The 19664-nt window shown below is 56.0% G+C and overlaps 1 protein-coding gene across 5 annotated transcripts; it reads right to left on the reverse strand.

Moving 5' to 3' along the window:
• Nucleotides 1-237: 237 nt before the first annotated feature.
• On the reverse strand, nucleotides 238-18389 carry ZBTB21 (zinc finger and BTB domain containing 21). 5 transcript variants are annotated; one of them, XM_046002019.1, is made up of 4 exons: nucleotides 18273-18389; nucleotides 7566-7930; nucleotides 5911-7471; nucleotides 238-5310 (listed from the first exon to the last, which is right to left on the reverse strand). In XM_046002019.1, exons 3-4 carry the CDS (start codon nucleotides 7457-7459, stop codon nucleotides 4313-4315), a joined length of 2547 nt encoding a protein of 848 aa, XP_045857975.1. In that variant the 5' UTR covers nucleotides 7460-7471; nucleotides 7566-7930; nucleotides 18273-18389; the 3' UTR covers nucleotides 238-4312. The 5 variants fall into 5 exon arrangements, with proteins under 5 accessions (XP_045857975.1, XP_045857974.1, XP_045857971.1 ...); XM_046002018.1 differs by having other exon boundaries at nucleotides 5416-7471; XM_046002015.1 differs by having other exon boundaries at nucleotides 238-7471.
• Between the last annotated feature and the right edge of the window lie 1275 nt (nucleotides 18390-19664).

Genomic DNA, 19664 nt, shown 5'->3' on the forward strand with positions numbered 1-19664 from the left:
AGGTCGTCGCTTACGTGAGGTTGTAGCAATCACGTATCTGTGGTGGCCGGGCGACCACCCGTGACTGCAAACCCAGTTATCCAAGCAAGCTGGACGTGCTGGGCACACAGCACCCCCCACCTCCGCTCTCAGGGCTACTCCCTGAACCCCCCACAGCGGCTCCCTCTTTACTCTCAGAAGTGTATATGCTACTCCCCGTTGTTACCAACGTCCGACACACAGCAATGAGACCACGACTCCCAACAAAATACAGTACAAATTTATTGACTCCAATCATTCTTAGTCAAGATGTAAGCAAAGGAAACGGACAACAGAATTGGGATACAGATAAGCAATGGTTCAACGTTAGGTAGAAATCCCACTGGACCAGGAGATTTCGCTTCCCAAAAGCTCATTCCTAAATAAAACCGAACAATGATTTAGTCTGCTAAGGCATCGGACAACAAAATATACACAATCTGTTTAAGCCACATTTGTTTAATAGTAAGCCTTACTCAATGAAAAGTTTGAAGGTATTGGATTAATGTCAATAAGAAATTATCCCCGGTTGAAAATTAACATTAACCAAGTGTAACTTTGTGGAAAATTTGACAACAGCACTAATAAATGACTAGAGAGCACTCAGTTCAATTATTTTCAAGATTTACAGTAAAATACTTTGGTTCCCAAACAACGGTCTCTGGAATTCCTGAAAACCCGGACACCGCCCCACGCCCCCGCTCCGGAACGTAAACGCGACCGGCCAGTGTCCCCCGCGGCGCGGAAGCAAACACGTGGAGAAGCGCTGAACAAGCACGTTAACCATGATGGGAACATAAAACTTCTTAAAGTGCTAAAGCCGCAAAAGAAAACCCTATTTTTTTTTTAAACTTAAAAAAAAAAAAAAGCCAGTGTTAAAGAACTTATTAAATGTACTAGCATTATTTAAATAACTTTTCACAATTACTACAAAAAACATCAATGAGAAATCAGAAATCGACAAAACGGACTAGTAATATCCCAATATGAATTAGTGCAATTTATCAAGAAACCTGCTATGCGTGACATTTAATTGTTTTTGTGGTGAGAAAATTCAAATGCCTTTGATTCCTATGGTTCCGGATTCTGGTTGTACACACACACAGCGGATTCTCCTGTCTCTCTCTCCCCGACGGGCCACTGCCCTGCAGAGGAAGACACCCCCTGCCTCCACGGAAGGGCACATTTCATTCTGGTCGTACAGCTTCTCCCCTCGTCGGCACCGATGGGTGCGTGCGTGGGTAAGACCAGCACTGACAGAGGCTGAAGCGTGCTTTGTAAAAGGCTGTTAGGGATCCGCTCCAAAACAGAAAACCAGGAACCACACACCTGCCCCCCCACAGATGCAGAAGTGACATCATGGTTGAATCCCTAGAGATTTTGATAAAACAATAAATGCACACTAGCCATAACTAGTTTTAAAGGTGAATATTCTGTTAAGTTGAAATATTATAAAAAATGCACACTATTTGTGACCTCCATTGCTGACTTAGATAAAAAGGTGTTTTAGGTTTTTCCTCTTCCCCTCTCCCACACGAAGAAAATGATTCAATAGCAAGTTCTCAGAATAACAAAGAATATATTAAAACATCTGACATTCTTTTCCACAACTGCGTAAAAAAAGGCAGCCTGAATACTTACAAGGAATAATGAGATTTCTACATTTTCCCAAAAATTAATTCTAATCAGAAAAAAACGTTTTCAAGAATACCTTTACAAGCCGGAGTCCTAACAATGAAAGACCAACCTGTCTCACAGACCGAGGGTCTGTCTGCCCGCTCTGTGAGATCAACATTCTTAAACGGAGCAATGCATGTCTTTCATTATTTTACTTCCGAACATTGAAAGTAGTTACATGAGTGGAAGCATATTTTCTTTACTGACCACCAAAATAAACTCTCTCAGCCTGACGCTTTGAAGGTAGAGTATAAAAAGTAATAGAAAAACCAGAATTGCATTATAAATGTTTTTGGTTCAAAATTTTATTTGAAATCTTAACGCTCCTTGCCTAGACAAAAACGTGAAACGAACGAGACAACACACTGGCAATTTTCAAAATCTAACAGATAAGCTGAGCCTGTATTTAGATCAAAAATATTTTTTTTTACTGATTAACATTATTAAAAAATCTTCAAAAACGTAGCATAAAGGTTCAAGTCCTGGGATACTGGATTTACAATGCCAGGATCCCGTGTGCCGGGGAATTATCGCACACGGCCTGGCGGCCAGAAGCAAGGACTACTCTGAGGGAGACTGTCTTTTCCAAGTGGCAGCTGCCAAGGTGTCCAGAGTAAGAAAACAGCACATTATGCAGGGAATTAAGTCAATGGACAATAACCCACCCAGATGTTTCTCGAAACATCACACGCTTTAGTTTCGTCTTCAAAATGCATAGATTTCTTCAAGAAAATATAAAGAGGGCAGTAAGTGGTTACTGAAGCTTCGTTTTCTTTTCCTTTCTCCAGCAAATTTAGGTAGGAACAAAATTAGGAAGGGACCACTCAAATATTCTGCGACTTGTGATCGTTTTCACATGAAAAAAACAAAAGGCAAAATTTCACAGGCAATTTCTCTGGTCTGCAAAGCCAATCAGCATTTTATGAAAATGCTTGCGTTTTGATCAAAAGTTGAGAATGTCTTTCCCACCGCTGGCGCGGGATGTGCGTGACAGGACAAATGCGTACGGAGCTCTTTTCTGCTACAGCGGTCCACGCTGAAGTACTCAGCAAATTATTTCTTAGTCACAGTACATTTTTTTTTTTTTTTTTGAGAGAATAGCTTGTAAAAAAAAAAAAAACTTAATAAACTTGGGAGCCTTCATCCATAGTACTGCCTTGGAAAGAGTTTGCGGTTTCAACAGTATCTCCCCTTGTTCATACCTAACCCCTCGCCTGCACGAGTGAGAGTCTTCCCTTTAGAAATACCTGCTGAGCTCTGGGTGACGCCTACAAGCGCCTTTTAATTACAACTTATACAAACTAGAAAAAAAAAAGGCGGCCCACACCCTATGGGCCGAAGTAGGTAACGAAACGCACTTTGGACCCTGGATAGTGCTTTAATACAGCTTTCCGAACGCTGAAGCAGTGACTCCGAGCAGGATGACTGCACTAAGAAGATCTTACCACAACGAACTCCAACCAGTCCTAACAGAAACGGAGGCAGGAAATGGAACACAACGAACACTGGTCTTGAGAGTGCGTGGGGACCCTGCATGGTGTTTTGCCCTGGGTCCCATCCTGGGGATTCTGGGCTGACTTGGGACTCACGGCGGATGTCCTGATCGGGGGCGTGGGACCGACGTACCTAAGCGTATGTCCCAACCTTCACTGTTCCTCTAACGCTGTTCAACTCAAAAGGAGTGTGTGCCTCACGCTACCTTTGTTTTCTGTCCCCGACGCACTCACATGTCCCCACTGGTGACAGCATGAACCGGAGGAGACCGAACCCACCCAGCCCCTCCAGCACCGGTCAGAGCTGAGACCGGAGGCCGGCGCGCAGGGCACAGTGGTCACGATGGCCACGCCTGTGGCCACGGAAGCTTTTGTAAACAGGCTTGGAGGCCTTCCAGAAGCCCTCATGCTCTTACTCCCCAAATCTTCCATCACGAGTTACCGTAAATGACCCAAGAGCAAGCTTTTGTTACTTTATAAACATCTAAATATTACTATTGCTGATTTAAATTTCTCACCGTTTTCATACAAAAAATTTTCTTACAGGACCACAAAATACCAAATATTTATTGTTATCAAGTGTCAGAATAACTTATTAATAAAGTTGAGGCTTATCATTGTTTTATTGCTAAAGTACCCTAAGATCTAACTCGATGCCGACAACTACACTCACTTGCTCCTGACACGCCGTGGCCTTCGGAACGTGGCCGAGACTGAACTAGAACTCAGGCGCCTGACAAAACTGAAAGAAATACTTGAACCGTATTTCACTGACTGCGAATCAGTAAAAAACCAAGACCACCTCCGGGAGAAGATTACACTGACACCGTGGAATGAGGAACCATGCAAACAAGTGAGATCAGTCAAATTTCAACAGGAACGAAGTCCAATCATCCCGCGACGGAAAGGTCCGACGCACGACAGATTTTAGTCTTCCTAGGCTGAGTGAGGCCATCATCACTAATTAGTATCAATTTACCTCCAACTCCTATTCAAGCGTCACAATTTCCAAGCTTTATTATTCTCTTTTGAAAAATATCTCGCTTCTGATGCACGTTTCCCAATGAAGGTCGCACTCTGGAGACGCCCGCCCCTTCCGCGACAGGTGAGAAGGGCCGGCCTTTTCAGTTGTGGCTTTGTTCGTGACTCCAGAGGCTGAAAGCCGTCTTGAATGTCCTGTGGCACAGTTTACACATGAACTGTCTCTTAAAGGTGATCGCAGAAAGGGGGGGCGCGTGGTAGAAGAGCGTGTCGGACTCCTGGGGCACGAACAGCTTCTCCGCGGCGGGCGCGGGGTTCTCGGCCACGCCCGTGGGGCTGTCGGGCTCCAGGGGCTGGATCTTGGGCAGCGGCGGGGGCGGGGGCAGCGGGGGCGGGGACGGAGAGTTTGTGGGCACGGGGCAGGCCTCCGAGTCCTTATGCGCCGAGTCCTCCGCGGCCTGAGCCATGTGCGACTGGAAGTGGCTCCAGAGGCGGAAGTTGGTGCGGAAGGCTTTGTGGCACACGTGGCAGATGAAGGGCTTCACGGAGCACAGCAGCTCCTGGTGCCGCTCCAGCTGCTTGTGCGCCGTGAACGTCTTGCCGCACTTCTCGCAGGGCCACAGGCTGGCGTCCTGGCTGGAGCCCGCGTCCTTGGGGGCGGCGCGGGCCTCGGGCGCCTCCTCCTCGGCCTCCTCGGCGGGCTCCTCCTTGACGCGGATCTTGAGCTGCTTGGAGAGGCTGAGGTCTTCGGGCAGGCAGGAGGAGTCCTCCGAGTCGAAGTTCACCTGCTCCGAGCAGTCGCTGAAGGTGTTGTCGTCTTTGGCAGTGACCGCGTGGTTGGCCCTGTGGGGCTCGGGCTGTGCCGCCGGGGGCCTGGCGGCGGCGGCCACGTCCCCGTTGTGCTCCAGGGCGGGTAAGGAGAGGTTCTCGGCCGGCGCCATGGTGTTCTGGTTGTGGACCTCGACCTGGTGCCGCCAGATGCTGAAGGAGGACTTGAAGGTGCGCATGCACTCGAGGCACGTCAGCTTCTTGTACTCGCACCGGCCCTCGTGCTCCTGCTTCAGCTCGGGCGAGAAAAACCTAAGGCTGCAGTAGGGGCACACGGCGGCGTTCCGGCACGAGCGCTCGTGGCTTCCTTGCTCTAGAAGAGAAGAGAGCTCAGCATTACAGAGGCGGCACCGGTAACCCTCCTTGCTCCCCGCCGGCCTCTCGAGAGAGACGTGCTCTCTGGGCTTGGCGGCCCTACCGACGCCAGCGGCCTTCTCTCCCGGGTGCATTTTTATGTGCTGCTTGAACTGCGAGAGGAAGCGATAGGCTTTTCCGCAGTACGAACACACGTACGCTCCTTTGGCTCGCGACCGCAGGTTCCTCTTGATGGCCTGGGCCTGGGAGCTACTCTGGCCCTGAAAGCCAGGCTTGCCGCGCCTCAGCTTAATGATCAGGGCCTTCTTAATCTCTCTCTCGCGCACTATGTCAATCAGCTTCCTCTGGAATTTCTCATCCAAAACGGCATGTGAGCTAGAGGCCGGAGACGGGTTCTTCACTATGCCGTGCTGGGTCTGACAGTGCGTCCACACTTTGAAGTTGGTGTGAAACCGCTTGTGACAGATGTCGCAAGCGTAGGGCTTCTCTGGGTTATGGTACATGTTAACGTGCCGGTGAAGACCCGCCGTCGATCTAAAGATCTTAAGGCAATGTTTGCACTTAAACTTTCTGTTGGGTCTCGTTCCCTCCAACTCACCAAATTCATCTTTGTTCAAGTCAGAATCTGGAAACTCTGCATCGGGGAGGGGAGGGCTCGAGCCCTCCTCGAAGCTGTCTTCCGACGCCGGAGACCCGTGCTCGTCCTCCTTCACCTTCTTCAGCGGCAGCCTCCGGTCCGCCTGGAACCTTCTTTTGGCCGGGAGCCGGCTCATGTCCTTCTGGTCGTCTTCGGTTTTCAGGGAGAGGTCTCTGGCGGCGGCGGCGGCGGCCGGGTCTCCCACGGTGACGCGGATGATGTCGGAGGGGTCGGACAGCGGGCTGCGGGGCTCCGTCTTGATGCGGACCTCGGTCACGGCCGGCTCGCCCTCCCTGTCCGTGGACTGCGAGGCACTGAAGGACCTGAGGCGGTGCGGCTGGGGCGCGGGGCTCCGCTCGTCCACGGCCGCCTTCTCCCCGCACTCCTTCAGGGACGACTTCTGAGACAGGGCACAGAACACGCTGCCCGGCACCTCGCCTGCCCCGGGAGAGGGCCCCGGGGAAGACTTGAGCTCTATGGCGGGCGAGCAGACGGGCACCTGGCTGTCCATGGACAACGAGCGTCTGAGCAGACTCTTGACGAGCGGGCCGCTCCTGTCGACGCCCGGCTTCGCGGGCCCCGCGCCGGACGGGACCACCAGCCCCAGCTTGGAGTAGTACAGCAGGTTCCTGTCCTCGCCCGGACCCCCTCCTTTGTGTGTCTCCTTCAGCACGTACGGGGTCTCCGAGGCGCTTCCGAGGGACAACACCGGCGGCCGCGGTCTCTTCAGAGCCAGCTCGATGGCTTTGCCTTTGGGGAGTTTATCGTCCGCGGCCTCCCTGTCCTGCGGGGGCCTGGAAGGCAGCGGCGCGCTCCGCTTCCCCAGACCGCCTCTGCCGGGGTCCTCCAGAGGCCCCGCGCGCTCCGTCGCCTTCGCGAAGCCCACAGAGCCGTCCCTCGGCCAGCCCTTCTCGGCCAGCGGCTCAGCCGGTTTGGGGACGTGGGGCTTACCGGGGCCGGTCTTGACGGCGGCGCTCGGGCAGGGCCGGGCCGTGTGGCTTAGATCGGGCTGGTTCTGACTGCTGGGTTTTCCCTGGGCTTCGTTTCTACTCTGGCAGACGATGACGCTTCTCTTCTGAGAACCGCTTTCATCGTCCTCGATGAATACTTTCTTCCTGTTGGGACACGTCGGAAAGGGGCCCTGAGGGGTTCTGGAGACGATGTTGGTGAGGAAGGAAATCCCGAGGCTGTAGCCGAGCTCCTGCACGGCCGCCAGGCTGCTCTTCTCCACGAACAGGGACGAGGAGTAAATGTAGTTCAGGACGTTGTCGAAAGCGTCCGGCTCGCAGAAGTCCAGCTGGAAGACGGTCTGGGACTCGTTCTCCTTGTTGGTGAATAAGGTCTGGAAGTACTCGCTGCTGGCCGCCAGGACGTTTCTGTGCGCTCGGAACTTCTGGTCGCCCACGATCAGGAGCACGTCGCACAGCTGTCCCTTGAGCCGCTCCTCGTTGAGGGCGCTCAGCAGCGAGATGGCGTGGGCCGGGTTGATGTAGTGCAGCAGCCCCTCCATCGCGGGCGCCACCTGCAACACAAAGCGCACGGTTACTGCGGGAACGCCACGGGGCACTCCTCCCCGGCAGGACCCCAGCGGCGCTCCCGCGGACCAACGGGCTTACTTCGACAGCACGAGGAGCGGCGGCGGGGCGGGGCTCGGGGCTTGCCGGGAGCGCCGGTCACTGGCTGAGCGGCTCTGGGACGGAGGACCGCAGCCCCGGTGCCCTCATACCAGCGGCGGAGCTGCTGGGCCGGGAGGCTGGGCGGGAAGCACGGTTTGCAAGGAGAGGCCTGCTCGTTAGGGGTCTCATCCGTTCGAGGCTTGGTTCTAGCCCTTTCTGTTCGGAGAGGAAGCACGAAGAGCCAGAGCTGCTGAGGCTGTGATTCCGAAAGGACGTTAGTCTTTTCGCGGGAGGCACTTATCCACCATGGGAACTGTGACCCCTGGGTTTAAGGTCTCATCAGACCTTTAAAAACACGGAAGAATCTGGAAAGAGAAAGAATTTCACTTACAGATCACTCACGCATCGCAGGGTTTAGCCAAGGTCAGAATGTTGAACACCCGAGAGCCTGGTTGCTTTCTCACGCTAACCCCTGCAACCCCGAGTGCTGGTTTCTTACCAGTTCCCGGTTTCCGCGACAGCACAGAGAAAACTGTGTCCCGATCTCAACACAGTTACTGCTCCTTGCAAATAAGGGTCTGAAATGAGATGTCATTGGCATTCTCTTCCAGTCTCAAGGTGAGACTGGAAGGCCTGGTGGCTGGGTGCAGGCCCAGGCAGAGGCTCCGGGGTGAGAGGATGCCACCTTCCCCGCTGAGTACCAGGCCCCTCACGTAAAACGGGTGGGACGACTGTGCACTCCTTTAGCCTTGGTGCAAAGGCTGGCTGGGCCAGCATCTCATACACGGCAAACATTTAATTCGGTATCAAAGAAAAAGGTCCCTATTAATGCCACCCATGCTCTCAACAAAGGGAAAGCCATGTCCCACAGAGACAACCGCGGACTCCCCAAAGCCGACCCTTCACTTGGGCTTCTGTTACTAGAACACCTCATCTCTGCTTTGACTACACTGTCTTCTTTAAAACAGTTACGACATTTAGGGGCACCGGGGGGCTCAGTCGGGTGAGCGTCCAGTCCTTGATTTTGGCTCTGGTCACGATCTCAGTGTCGTGGGATCGAGCCCCGGTTCCCGCTCTGCACTGGGTTGGAGCCTGCCTGAGATTCCCTCTCTGTCCCTCTGGCTCTCCTGCTCTGAAAAGGTAATAAAATAAAATAGTTATGACATTTATTTTTGAATGGATTCAAAGTAAGTCTGTTGGTGGCAGTTTTCTCATTCTCCAGAGGGCAGGCTGTAAATGTACCAATCTCGGCACCCAGGACACTGGCAAGTTCTCCTCTGGTTTCAAAGGCTCAGCCTCTGCGGGTCGGCCAGCACGTGGACTCTTCAGAAGAGCCCACGAAGAAGCATGTGCTGGGCCACCAGCCTGGAACGACCAAGCATGGTACACGAATTTCTCCTGTTCTTGGACTCCCCACTATGGCGCTGACTCAATTTAATGGACTCCGAGACACAACCACATCTAGGGACAATGTCCCCAAACAGACACCTCGGTCAGAGCACAAGGCGTTTCTGCTCATTCCTACCTGCGGTCACTTCAGAGCAGTGCCAAATTTTAATTCCTCTATTTGCCACTGCTTGATAGAGACTTTGTCCTTCCTTTTCCTTTTTTTTAAAGATTTATTTATTTATTTGACAGAGATCACAAGCAGGCAGAGAGGCAGGCAGAGAGAGAGAAAGGGAAGCAGGCTCCCCGCTGAGCAGAGAGCCCGATGTGGGGCTCGATCCCAGGACCCTGGGATCATGACCCGAGCCGAAGGCAGAGGCTTTAACCCACTGAGCCACCCAGACGCCCCTTGTCCTTCCTTTTCAGTTAGCATTTTAACTTCCCTCAATCCTGCTATGGTGTCTCCACGATCGCGCACTGACTTATGTCCGCCCTATCATCTTTCACAGAGGCCAGCAGAGAAGCAAACCACTTGTGACGCCCCACTTACAGCTCGGCCGTGCACCGCACGCTGTTTAGAGTGCGAACCGCTGTGAGAAACCCAGCTCAGATGCTGCCACAGGAAAAAGCCAGAGATGCCGCGTTAACAGCACGGACAAGTATTTTTGGGAAAGGGTCTCTTACAGTTGAGTGATTAGAAATTAGCAATTAAAATCATCATCTGACTAGGACCGAGTAGAAAATGTCAGAAGGCCTCAAAAACAGGGAGGCTGAGACCGTGTGACACGTCAGTCCCAGTCACACGTGCTCACGTCCACATGCACGAGCGCGCACACCGTGCTCCTACTCCCTCCCGGAAGCCGGGGTCAAGAGGGTTGGGAAGTCAGCGCTGCGGGCTAGCCGACCTCGGAGGCTCAGTGTCCCCCACTGCAAACAGGGAGAGCAGCAGCTACCGCACGATGCTCTGGGGAGACGCAAACGGGAACACAGGATTTATGCCGACGACACACTACAAACTGTACCAGAGCTTCGCAAGTCAAGCGTCCGTTCGCTCATTCAACGAAATGCCACTCGAGAAGGTCCGAAGAAGGCAAGGAGCCACGAGAATCCCAAGGGACGAGCACTGCACACGGAGGGAAGAGCCCATCACGGCAGGGCTGGAGCAGGGAGCCGCTAAGACGCTGCGGGGCTGAGCACAGGAAAACCGAGCTCTCCACCACAGGTGAAATGGGAAGTCGCTGGAAGACTCTGCCAGGAAAACGACAAGGGCCTGAATTATGTTTCTAAAGGATCACTCTAGCTCCGACGCTGAGAATGGATCATAGCAGGCAGGGGACGGTGGAAGCTGGGAGACCAGCTAGAAGCCTGCAGCAACACAGCAGCGGAGACAGGACTGCGGCCCAGACCAGCTAGGAGTCTACTGCAACGATCCAGTCATCCACAATGACTCGGTGGTACCTGGACAGAGGTGGCAGGGGAGGCTAAGGCAGTCATCTGGATTTATTTATTTATTTATTTTTGGTAAAGATTTTATTTATTCATTTGACAGAGAGAGAGATCACAAGTAGGCAGAGAGGCAGGCAGAGAGAGAGGAAGGCAAGCAGGCTCCCTGCGGAGCAGAGAGCCCGATGCGGGGCTTGATCCCAGGACCCTGAGATCATGACCTGAGCCGAAGGCAGCGGCCTAAACCACTGAGCCACCCAGGCGCCCCGTCATCTGGATTTCTAATGGACTGACCTGAGTGGGTAAGAAGGTGAGGCATTAACGAGAGCACTAAGAATTGTACCGGAACTGCTGGAAGGGTGTCCTTACTTGAGATGAAGCTTGGGGGGAAAACTGGTTCAGCTTTTTCAGGGATTCAGTTTGCTATCTAAATGTGAGCAGGCACCTGCTCGATAACGTACTCTTTTTTTTTTAAGATTTTATTTATTTATTTGACAGACAGAGATCACAAGCAGGCAGAGAGGCAGGCAGAGAGAGAGGGGGAAGCAGGCTCCCTGCCGAGCAGAGAGCTCGATACAGGGCTCCATCCCAGGACTCTGGGATCATGACCTGAGCCGAAGGCAGAGGCTTAACCCACTGAGCCACCCAGGTGCCCCTCAATAACGTACTCTTTCTGGGCCCCCCTTCTTGCTTCTCTCCCTGCCACCTTTCCTGTGCTTCCTGGATCACCTTGCAGATGAACACCTACTCTGAACCCGTGGCTCGGGGTCTGCTCTCAGGGAACTCCGAACGAAGACATGCAGGACACCTGGAGGCACGAGTGTGGGCAAAGGGGGTGTGTGAGGAACGACACCATGAGGACCGCCGCGTCCCTGGACACGGAGCACACGCGACCACACGTGCCGTCCGCACCCTCCTGCCATGTGCACAAACAACGCTTCAGAGAAGCTTCCTCCTCCTGCTTTCCTCAAGCTCCCGTGACCCCTGCTTGTGCTCTAAATCACTGCTTCTAGTCCCTTGAACCACGGGCTCCCACAGCCTTTGAATGAAGACATTTGGGAATTGGGGAAAAGTCAATTACTCAGAGGTGGGCTGTACGGGAAATCGTCACTGTCCCCAAAAACTGCTTAAGGCGACTCATCTGGCTAACCCCTCCACTCAAGAGTCCTCAGCGAGATGGCCTGCTCAGAGAGGGGCCAAGCCCGTCAGGCTCCGGACACGCGGGTGCGGGTGACGCCATAGTGGCGCCTGTGACGCTCGGCCTGGCACCAACTGCCACCCGGCAGCCGCGGCCGTGCGGACGCCTCCTCGGCCACGCACAGCCGCCGCCATCATCACCCCTGCACTGAGCGCTCCGGCCACCCTCGCAGGCACGCACCAGGATCACTACAGAGATGAGATGCCCGGGACCAGAGGGTCAAGTGACTTGTTGGAGGTCCCATCGAAGGCAAGCGGCGAAGCAAAATTCACACCAGGGGCCGTGGCTGCGGGGAACCGGCTCATGAAACCCCCGATTCTCACCCGTTTTAACGACGAATACCGGGACCTCAGACTTGCATAAGCCCGCGCACCGCTCGCGGAGCCGCCCTCACCCGGAAGCGCGTGTTGCCCCCGAGTCCGCTCCCCACTCCTTTTCCATTGCTCATCTCCACCTGACTCATCGGGGCAGAGTCCTTGCTGTCGCTGTAGTCATAGTGAGAGCCCCCGGCGCTCTGAAGAGGAAAGTGGGTGACATGCAGACCGGAGAGCTGTTTACGATGGACAGAAAGAGCTCAGCGGAAACCCCCAGGAAAGCCAGACTGACACACCGGGCCAGCGTGCGGCCGCCTGCATCCCCGGGCTCGGCCTGAATCCTTCCCATCTCATGCTGTTTCCGAAGTTTCAAAATGAGAATCTTTAGGGTTAGCAACTCACAGACCTCACAGCTCCAAGGAAGACCTTCAGATCGGTATTTGTCTCCAGTCCTGGGCACCTATTAGGTACGCAACCTGGTAAGATCACTCGACCTCTCCGAGTTGTAGTTCCTTAACCTGTCAGCCGGGTGAACCCCACTCGCCACACAGGACTTTCATGGAGAGCAAGACGCACGGCGTTTGCCAGCTCGTGTACGCAGTGCCTCCCACACAGCGGGCGCGCACGTTCCGTCCTTCCTCTCCTCAAGGTTTATGGTCCCGAATGTAATCAATCCTAAGAGATGCTGGTGATGGGACAGGAGGGAGCTGGCCGGCTGCCTGTCATCCAGCACATGCTGCCGTGGCAGGACAGACACACACAAAAATCAAACAGGATGGATACAAATGATGCTACGAGCATACGGACTTCGGGAAGTGGTGACTTTGAGAAGTGGTGACTTTGGCCGGGTGGTGGGAGCATGGGTGAGGACATCAGGAAGACTTGGGACTCAGCGCTCACCGGACTACTGCAACAGGGAAGGGTCCATTCTTCCACTCCTGCTACAGATCCCTTTCAGAAACACACGTCTGATGGCACCAGGGCCTAAGAACTCCTACTAAAGGCTCACACTGGCCTCCAGTTCCAACTCCCTAGCACAACCGCAAAGCCCTTTGCCACTGAACCGCAGAAAATTATTTTATACCAACACCTCAAATTCCTCAGGTACTCAATGCCAAGAGAAGCAGGGATTTGTATCTTAATAGAAATTAATTCAACGCAAATAATTTCCTCTTTTCACCAAAGTTACATCAAGGAACTAAGATTTTTTAGGGGATGGAGGGAAGGTAGACAGTTTTGGAATACAGAGCATTCTGGTGACACGTGCAGGAAAAAGCCAAGCACAGCTAAGCACTGGGATAAAAGGGCACCGGGAGGTAAATGAGGGGCCCAGGAAGGGAGATGGGAAGGGACCAAGATAACGTCACTGACTTTCGAGAGTAAAATTCAGGCCGGTGTCAGAGCTAAGGCACACTGTAAGTCAAACTTGCTCCAAGACGGGCCCAGAAAACCCTTGGCACCACTTCCACAGGAAAACGTCCTGCTTACACCCGGAACTCCGCGCACGCCTTCCTTGGAAATGCTGGACATGGCTGACGGTCCCAGCCGTTACGCCACCGCAAAGGGGGAGCTCGTCACAAAGCAAACACCTCGTCGGAAAACAAAGCACCCACGTGACTTCGGAGCACACGCACCCCAATCCCCCAAACCCTCACATCTGGATCCAGGCCTGACACTCCCCCGATTTCGTTATTCGAAGGAGACAAGAAGTGCTGCTCTAAGTTAGGTCTGATCACTCACTCGGGGACAACGCAGACATCATCTAACGCCAGTCGCATCCCCCCCCCCGGGGCAGGAGCATCAGCGTCTTGGGTCCTGCGTCACCCCGTTTTCAGCCTCTCCTGAGAGGGGCTGACTTCCGTTTCGGGTGCTCTCTGTTGTGACATAGCTCCCGCCCGCCACGGGCACCTGGATTAGCAGAGCCGCCTCTCTTGTTTGGCTCTGGAGGACCCACCCTCGTCCCGGGAGGACGTCTGATGAGCTGCGCTGTCCTGGCTTAGGGGCAGGCACACAACCAAAGCCACACAGACCACAGACTTTCTCCCCAGAAGATGGGTCTGAAAATGCTGCCAGCCGGTGCCCGCCATGCTGACTCCTGCCAGTTACCTTGGTTTCCGTACTTCCTGGCCCAATTCTCTAGCTTTTCCTTAAACCTCAGGAGCAGCCTTCTGTCTCGGTCAGAAATTCCTTGTTCTGTTCAAGCTAGGCTGTTTCTGTTCTTGTTATTAAAGGACCCTAACCGATACCTTTCCAGGGATTACTCATTCTTCCTGCCATGCCCTCCAAGTCCATCCTTTACCATCCTGCTGCTAGACAGGCCTTCCTAAAACAAAGCTCCAAGCATCCACTAGACGCACACACTAGGGAATACCTATGAATTCAACTTACTGAGCTCTTATTATGTGCAAGGCATGGTTAGACATGCCTGAAATACAGGACACACAGAACAGACAAGGCCCACCATTCTAGTGGGTAAATGAGATAATGAACAAGGAAAGAAATGACAAAGACAGCTGCAGGCCGTACTATAACGAAAATACGCAGGGTGCTATGACCGCGTAGAAACTAGGGGTTTGGAGAGAATGCTTAGGAAATGCCTCGATGTGATATTTTAGTTGAGTGTTAAAGCTGGGTCAAAAAGGAACAATAATGAAAACATGGTTCTCCGTTAGGTTAAAATGCAAAAATTTAAAACCATAGACGGCACGCTTCTGTGCATCTGGTCACAAACTACTATTTAAATTTTCTTTCCCGGGGCGCCTGGGTGGCTCAGTGGGTTAAAGCCTCTGCCTTCTGCTCAGGTCATGATCCCAGCGTCCTGGGATCAAGCCCCCCGTCGGGCTCTCTGCTCAGCAGGGAGACTGCCCCCCCCCATGCCTCTCTGCCTACTTGTGATCTCTGTCAAATAAATAAAATCTTAAAAAAAAAAAACAAAAACCACCCACAAACAATAAATTTTCTTTCCCTTCATTAGTCCCTTGCGATGACTTCCTGCTTCAGACGCTGCATCTCTGGGACACAACCCGAGTGTCCTGCTTCTCCCACGACCAGACCTTGAATGTCCGAGGCCTCATCTACCATTCTCCAGTGCTCCACTCAGCTGAATGCTGATCATCCTTCAAAGCTCAGCTCAAGTCCAGTCCCTCCAGTAAGCCTTCCGCCATGGGCTGGACTGTGTCCCCCTCTCCACACCCCATCACATGCTGAAGCCCTAACCAACCCCCCTTCCCCGGCATGTCAGAATGCAAGCGTATTTAGGGGCGCCTGGGTGGCTCAGTTGGCTAAGCGTCTGCCTTTGGCTGGGGTCATGATTTCGGGGTCCTGGGATGGAGCCCCACATTGGGTTTCCCGCTCGGCGGAGAGCCTGCTTCTCCCTCTCCCCCCTCCCCCCCACTCATACACAGGCATGCGCTGTCTCTATCTCAAATAAAATCCTTAAAAAAAAAAAAAAGAATACAAGCACATTTAGACAGAATCTTTAAAGGCGTCATCGCTTTTAATGAGGACTTCAGGGTGCGCCTGAATCTGCCTGGTGTCCCTACGACGGGAGGAGAGGAGGACACCAGCACACAGAGGGCCAAGCACAGGACGACAGGGAAGATGGTCCTCTACATGCCACAGCAGGCCTCAGGAGGAGCCAACCTGACCCACACCCTGACCCTGGACTTCTAGGCTCCAGAACTGGGAGCAAATATGTTTCTGGTAAGCCCCCCGGTCTGGGGTGCCGTTCTGGCAGCCCTGGCTAGCCAAGAGATGTTCCGGGACTCCTTCAGGTCGCAACGAGCGAGCACCTTCCAACTCCGATGCCGCAGACTGGCTCCGTGCACCTGACATCGGATTCTGCGGTTTGTCCCCCAACGGAGCCGTCAGCTGCGTGAGGGCTAAGGGCTAAGAATCTCCTTAATGTCTCTTGACACTCTCGCAACGCCCCCACGGTATCTTGCCCAATAAATACTTGTGGACTTTCCTGCAGTCTGGTGATCCAATTATATGCGGGAGTGGAAATGAGGCCGTTGTTTCCCTAAAGTAAAGCCGGCCCCATCGCTGTCTTTGCACACTGCGCGGATGTTTCTATTACCTCCTGGATAAAACCCAAACTCCACAGACTGCCGTGCCCGCCTCTTCACAGTCTGGTCATCGCATCTTTCCACCCTCTGTGGACACTCCTCGCCGTCTACCCCACAAGCCCGAATGCCCATGTCCAGCACCTGACATACTTTTCTGACCTTCCTCTGGCCAACTTTTACCGGAAGAGCCAGCTCGAAGGTCACTGTCCCTGCAAAGCTCTCACTACGGCGCCCCCAGCCAATGGCTCGGTCCTAGGTGAACCAGCACAGCACTCCAGCCACCGGTCTGCAGGATCAGCACAACTGTTTTGAACGACCTGCTTTTCCGTCCACCTCCCTCGTGACAGCCCTCGAAAGGAAGCGCACTTCCTTTCCTCTGTGTGTCCCCAGTGCTTGGCACGGGCCTGGCAAGTGTCTGCTGGGTCAGGAAAGAAAGGAGTAGCTCAAGGCTCAAGCCCTGCACCTGCTCACCTTCCCCATGGCGGCGGCTGTTAGGGAGCTCAGCACCGCAGCTCTGCCTTCTGCAGGAGCTCCTGGGGCTGGCAGGTCTGCTGGGCGGCGACGCCCACGTCTGCATCTCTGCTTCGACATCTCCCCGGCCCGCAGAGGCCGGCTGAGCACTTCCATCACAGCCAAGGCCACAGGCCCAGGGCAGCACTTGGGGCCCGCTTCCCTCGCCCGTACCCCACATCTGCTGTCCTCACACATTCCTTATTTGGTTAGGTGTGGTGCCAACCACCAGCTCCCCCAAACCGGAAACCTCTTTCCTCTCTAGCCCATCAGCACAGCCTGGCAAACCTCGCCTGTGAACCAGCTCCCCTCGTCCGTGTGGGGTCTGGGGACAGCCAGAAGTCCCTTCCGTCACCTCCCGCTCACCCCGAGACTCGCATGGCTTGCCGCAAACACTGCTAGGTTCCCTGAAGTCTGGGCTGATCTCCTCACCCCACGTTCAGTGACTAGTGCTACTGAGCGAATGACTAAGCACACCAACCCCCAAATTCCCACCTTCTTTCTAGCACCAGTATCCGGGAGGACTTAAATTTGGAAGTAGTGACAACTAGACACTAGAGGTGGAGGAGAAGGGACTTAAGAGTGACCGTCAATGAGAAGCCCCGGGTGGACGAGCCCGCGGTCCCCCCGCGAGCCGGGTGCGCAGGCTGCCGGCTGATGGCTCCCGGTACTCATTATGAGCACTGCCGGGCTACTGTGACCCGCCGGTGCCCTCTGATGCCCGCGGCGCGCAGCGCGGCCGCCCTCCGCACCCCCGACCCGCCCTGTGGCGATCCCGAGGGACAGCCGGTCTCCGAAAACAGCCGGCGTCCACGTGCTGCTCCAGCGGCATTCTCCAAAGCACGCAGCCCCAGGCTGGCGGTGCGGAGCGACCGGGGCGCAGCGCTGGGGCCGAGGGGCTCCCCCGGGCCGCGATCCTGCACGGGCCGCTGAGGCCGTTCGAGATGAGCGGTCCGGGCGGTCAGCAGCCGACGAACCCCCGCCCCGGGGCTCCCGCCGTCGGAGGTCCCTGCGCGGGGGCGCCCAGAGCCGCTGGTCCCCACCCACCCCCTCCCCAGCGCCCACGGCCGCAGACTCCCCGTGGGGAGCCGGCCCAACCCTGCACCGAGGCCGCGGCCAGCGGCGGGGAGTCCGAGCGCCGGGGCCTCCGGGGTTCTGCGGGCAAAGGGGCGCGCTGCGGGGCCACGCGTCCGGCAAGGGGCCGGCGGGGAGGCGGGCGGGGGCGGGGCCCGCGAAGTCAACTTGGGCTGCGACCGGTTTCGCCGGCGGCCGCGGGGCGGGACCGAGGGGCGACAGGGAGCAGGCGGCGGCAGGTGCGGGGTCCCCGCTGCCCCACAGCTTCCGCACGCCCCACCCCGTCGCCGGCGCGCCCCCACGCCCGCAGCGGACCGGAGCACGCGCCCCCGGCCGGAAGGCGTCCCAACCGCCCGGCGCACACGCTCGCGCCGAGGTCGCGGCGTCCCGCCCAGGGGGGCACCTGGCCGGGCGAGGGAAGACCGGCCGAGGACGGAGCGTGCGCACTGGCGAGGGCGAGGCCAAGTGCGGGCAAGGAGCATGCGCAGTGTGAAGGCACAATCGGCTACGTGGGAGCCTGGGGCATGCTCGGTGAGCGTCCGGACCCCGCGCACGCGCAGAAGCGCTCGGAGCCCGCAACCCGCTGGTGGAGAGAAAAAAGAGGAGAGAAATCACCTCAGAGTTACGTCAGGAAAGGCCGCGTTTTGCGAGGAGGCTGTGGCCTCCCACGGGGCCCCGCAGTTCTCCTAGGGCGAGGGACGTGACAGTTACTCACCGGTCTCCAGCCCCGAGGCAGACGCCGGGCCCCTTTCCGCTCACACTCGGCTCGCGCGCGCCGCAGCCGCCGCTGCCGCTGTGATTCCATCCATCTTGAATTTGACGTCATCCCACACCAGGGATGAGGTCATCGCAGGCAGCGCTCGTCACGTGCGCGGCGCTGTGATTGGGCGCCGGCCGGCCGGGGGGCGGGGCGAGGGCGGGGCGCCGCGCCGGGGGCGGGCGAGGGCGGGCCTGACGGGAGCGCCGTCGGCGTCCGCGTCCTTCCGCGCCCCGCGCGCGCCTTCCGCCTGGCGTCCGCGTGCGCCCGCGTCCTCCGCGCGCCCGCCCCCGCCGCCGCCGCCCCGCGCCGTCGCAGCGCCCCCTGGCCCGGGGCCTCCGTGGTCCGAGGCGGGACTCGTGTCTCCTACGGGGGTGCGCGGGGCGGCTCGGCGCGGTCGTCCGGCTCTCCCAGCCCGCGCGACCCGGCGGCGCCCCCGCTCGCCCCTCGGGGATCAGCCCTCCGGTGCGGGCCGTGGCGCGGGGCGTCCGTGCGGGGCGCTCGCGGGCCTTCCCTGGGGGCGCACGGGGTGCGGGTCTGGGAGACCTGACCTCCCGCTCCCACATGTCCTCCCGCCGCAGGGGCCGCCCTGGAAGGACCCGGAGAGCGGGCGGCGGGGACGGGGCTCGCGGTCCGTCGTGCGCGGGCCGGTCGGGGCGGCGGCCGGGTCACCGCGGGGCCATACGCAGCCTGCGTCTTCTGTCGCCGGCACCGCCTTCTCCGATGTCCCTTGTCCGGTGGCTCCCAGGCCGCGCGCGCTTGCGAGCACCACAGGCCCACCGCGGCCCGAAGCGTGCGGGGACACGCGCCACAGTCACGCTGCCGCGCTCACCGCGGACCAGCCGCGCCCGGCCCCGCCGTGTGTCCCCGCCGAGCCCGTGCGCAGGGCCCTGCCAGGCCGAGCAGGCTGCCTTCCACCGGGCAGATTTTAACCGGGGTTAATGGTTTTCAAATGCCCATTAGTTTTTTAGTGTCATTTTAAAATTAGTCTTTTTTTTTTTTAAGATTTTATTTTTTGAGTAGTAAACCTAGAACTCCCAACCCCGGGATCACGAGTCACAGGCTGAACTCAGCCTGCCAGGCACCCCAGTTTAATTTCCTAAAGGAGTCTATGCACGTGACCCTGGCTGGAGTAATTGATGACATGTTTGGGGAGCGCGTGCAACAAATCATCTCGCATTAGGTTGATGAAAGTGAACACGTTCCGGCGTAACAGCTTTATTGCCAGCCGTTTCACTGATTTTAAGAGAACTCTGAATTTCAGAGCAAGAACCTGGCACCTGGGAATTTTCTCTTACCGCCGTTGCATTTCTAAGAAGTGAGTTTCTGTATTGGGCTGAATTCTGGTAA

This window comes from Meles meles, chromosome 4 (assembly GCF_922984935.1).
Source record: "Meles meles chromosome 4, mMelMel3.1 paternal haplotype, whole genome shotgun sequence".
Lineage (NCBI taxonomy): Eukaryota > Metazoa > Chordata > Mammalia > Carnivora > Mustelidae > Meles > Meles meles.

Bases quoted from the DNA above. Each gene is read 5' to 3' on its own strand.
- ZBTB21 (XM_046002015.1), bottom strand. From the start codon at position 7,459: ATGGAGGGGCTGCTGCACTACATCAACCCGGCCCACGCCATCTCGCTG.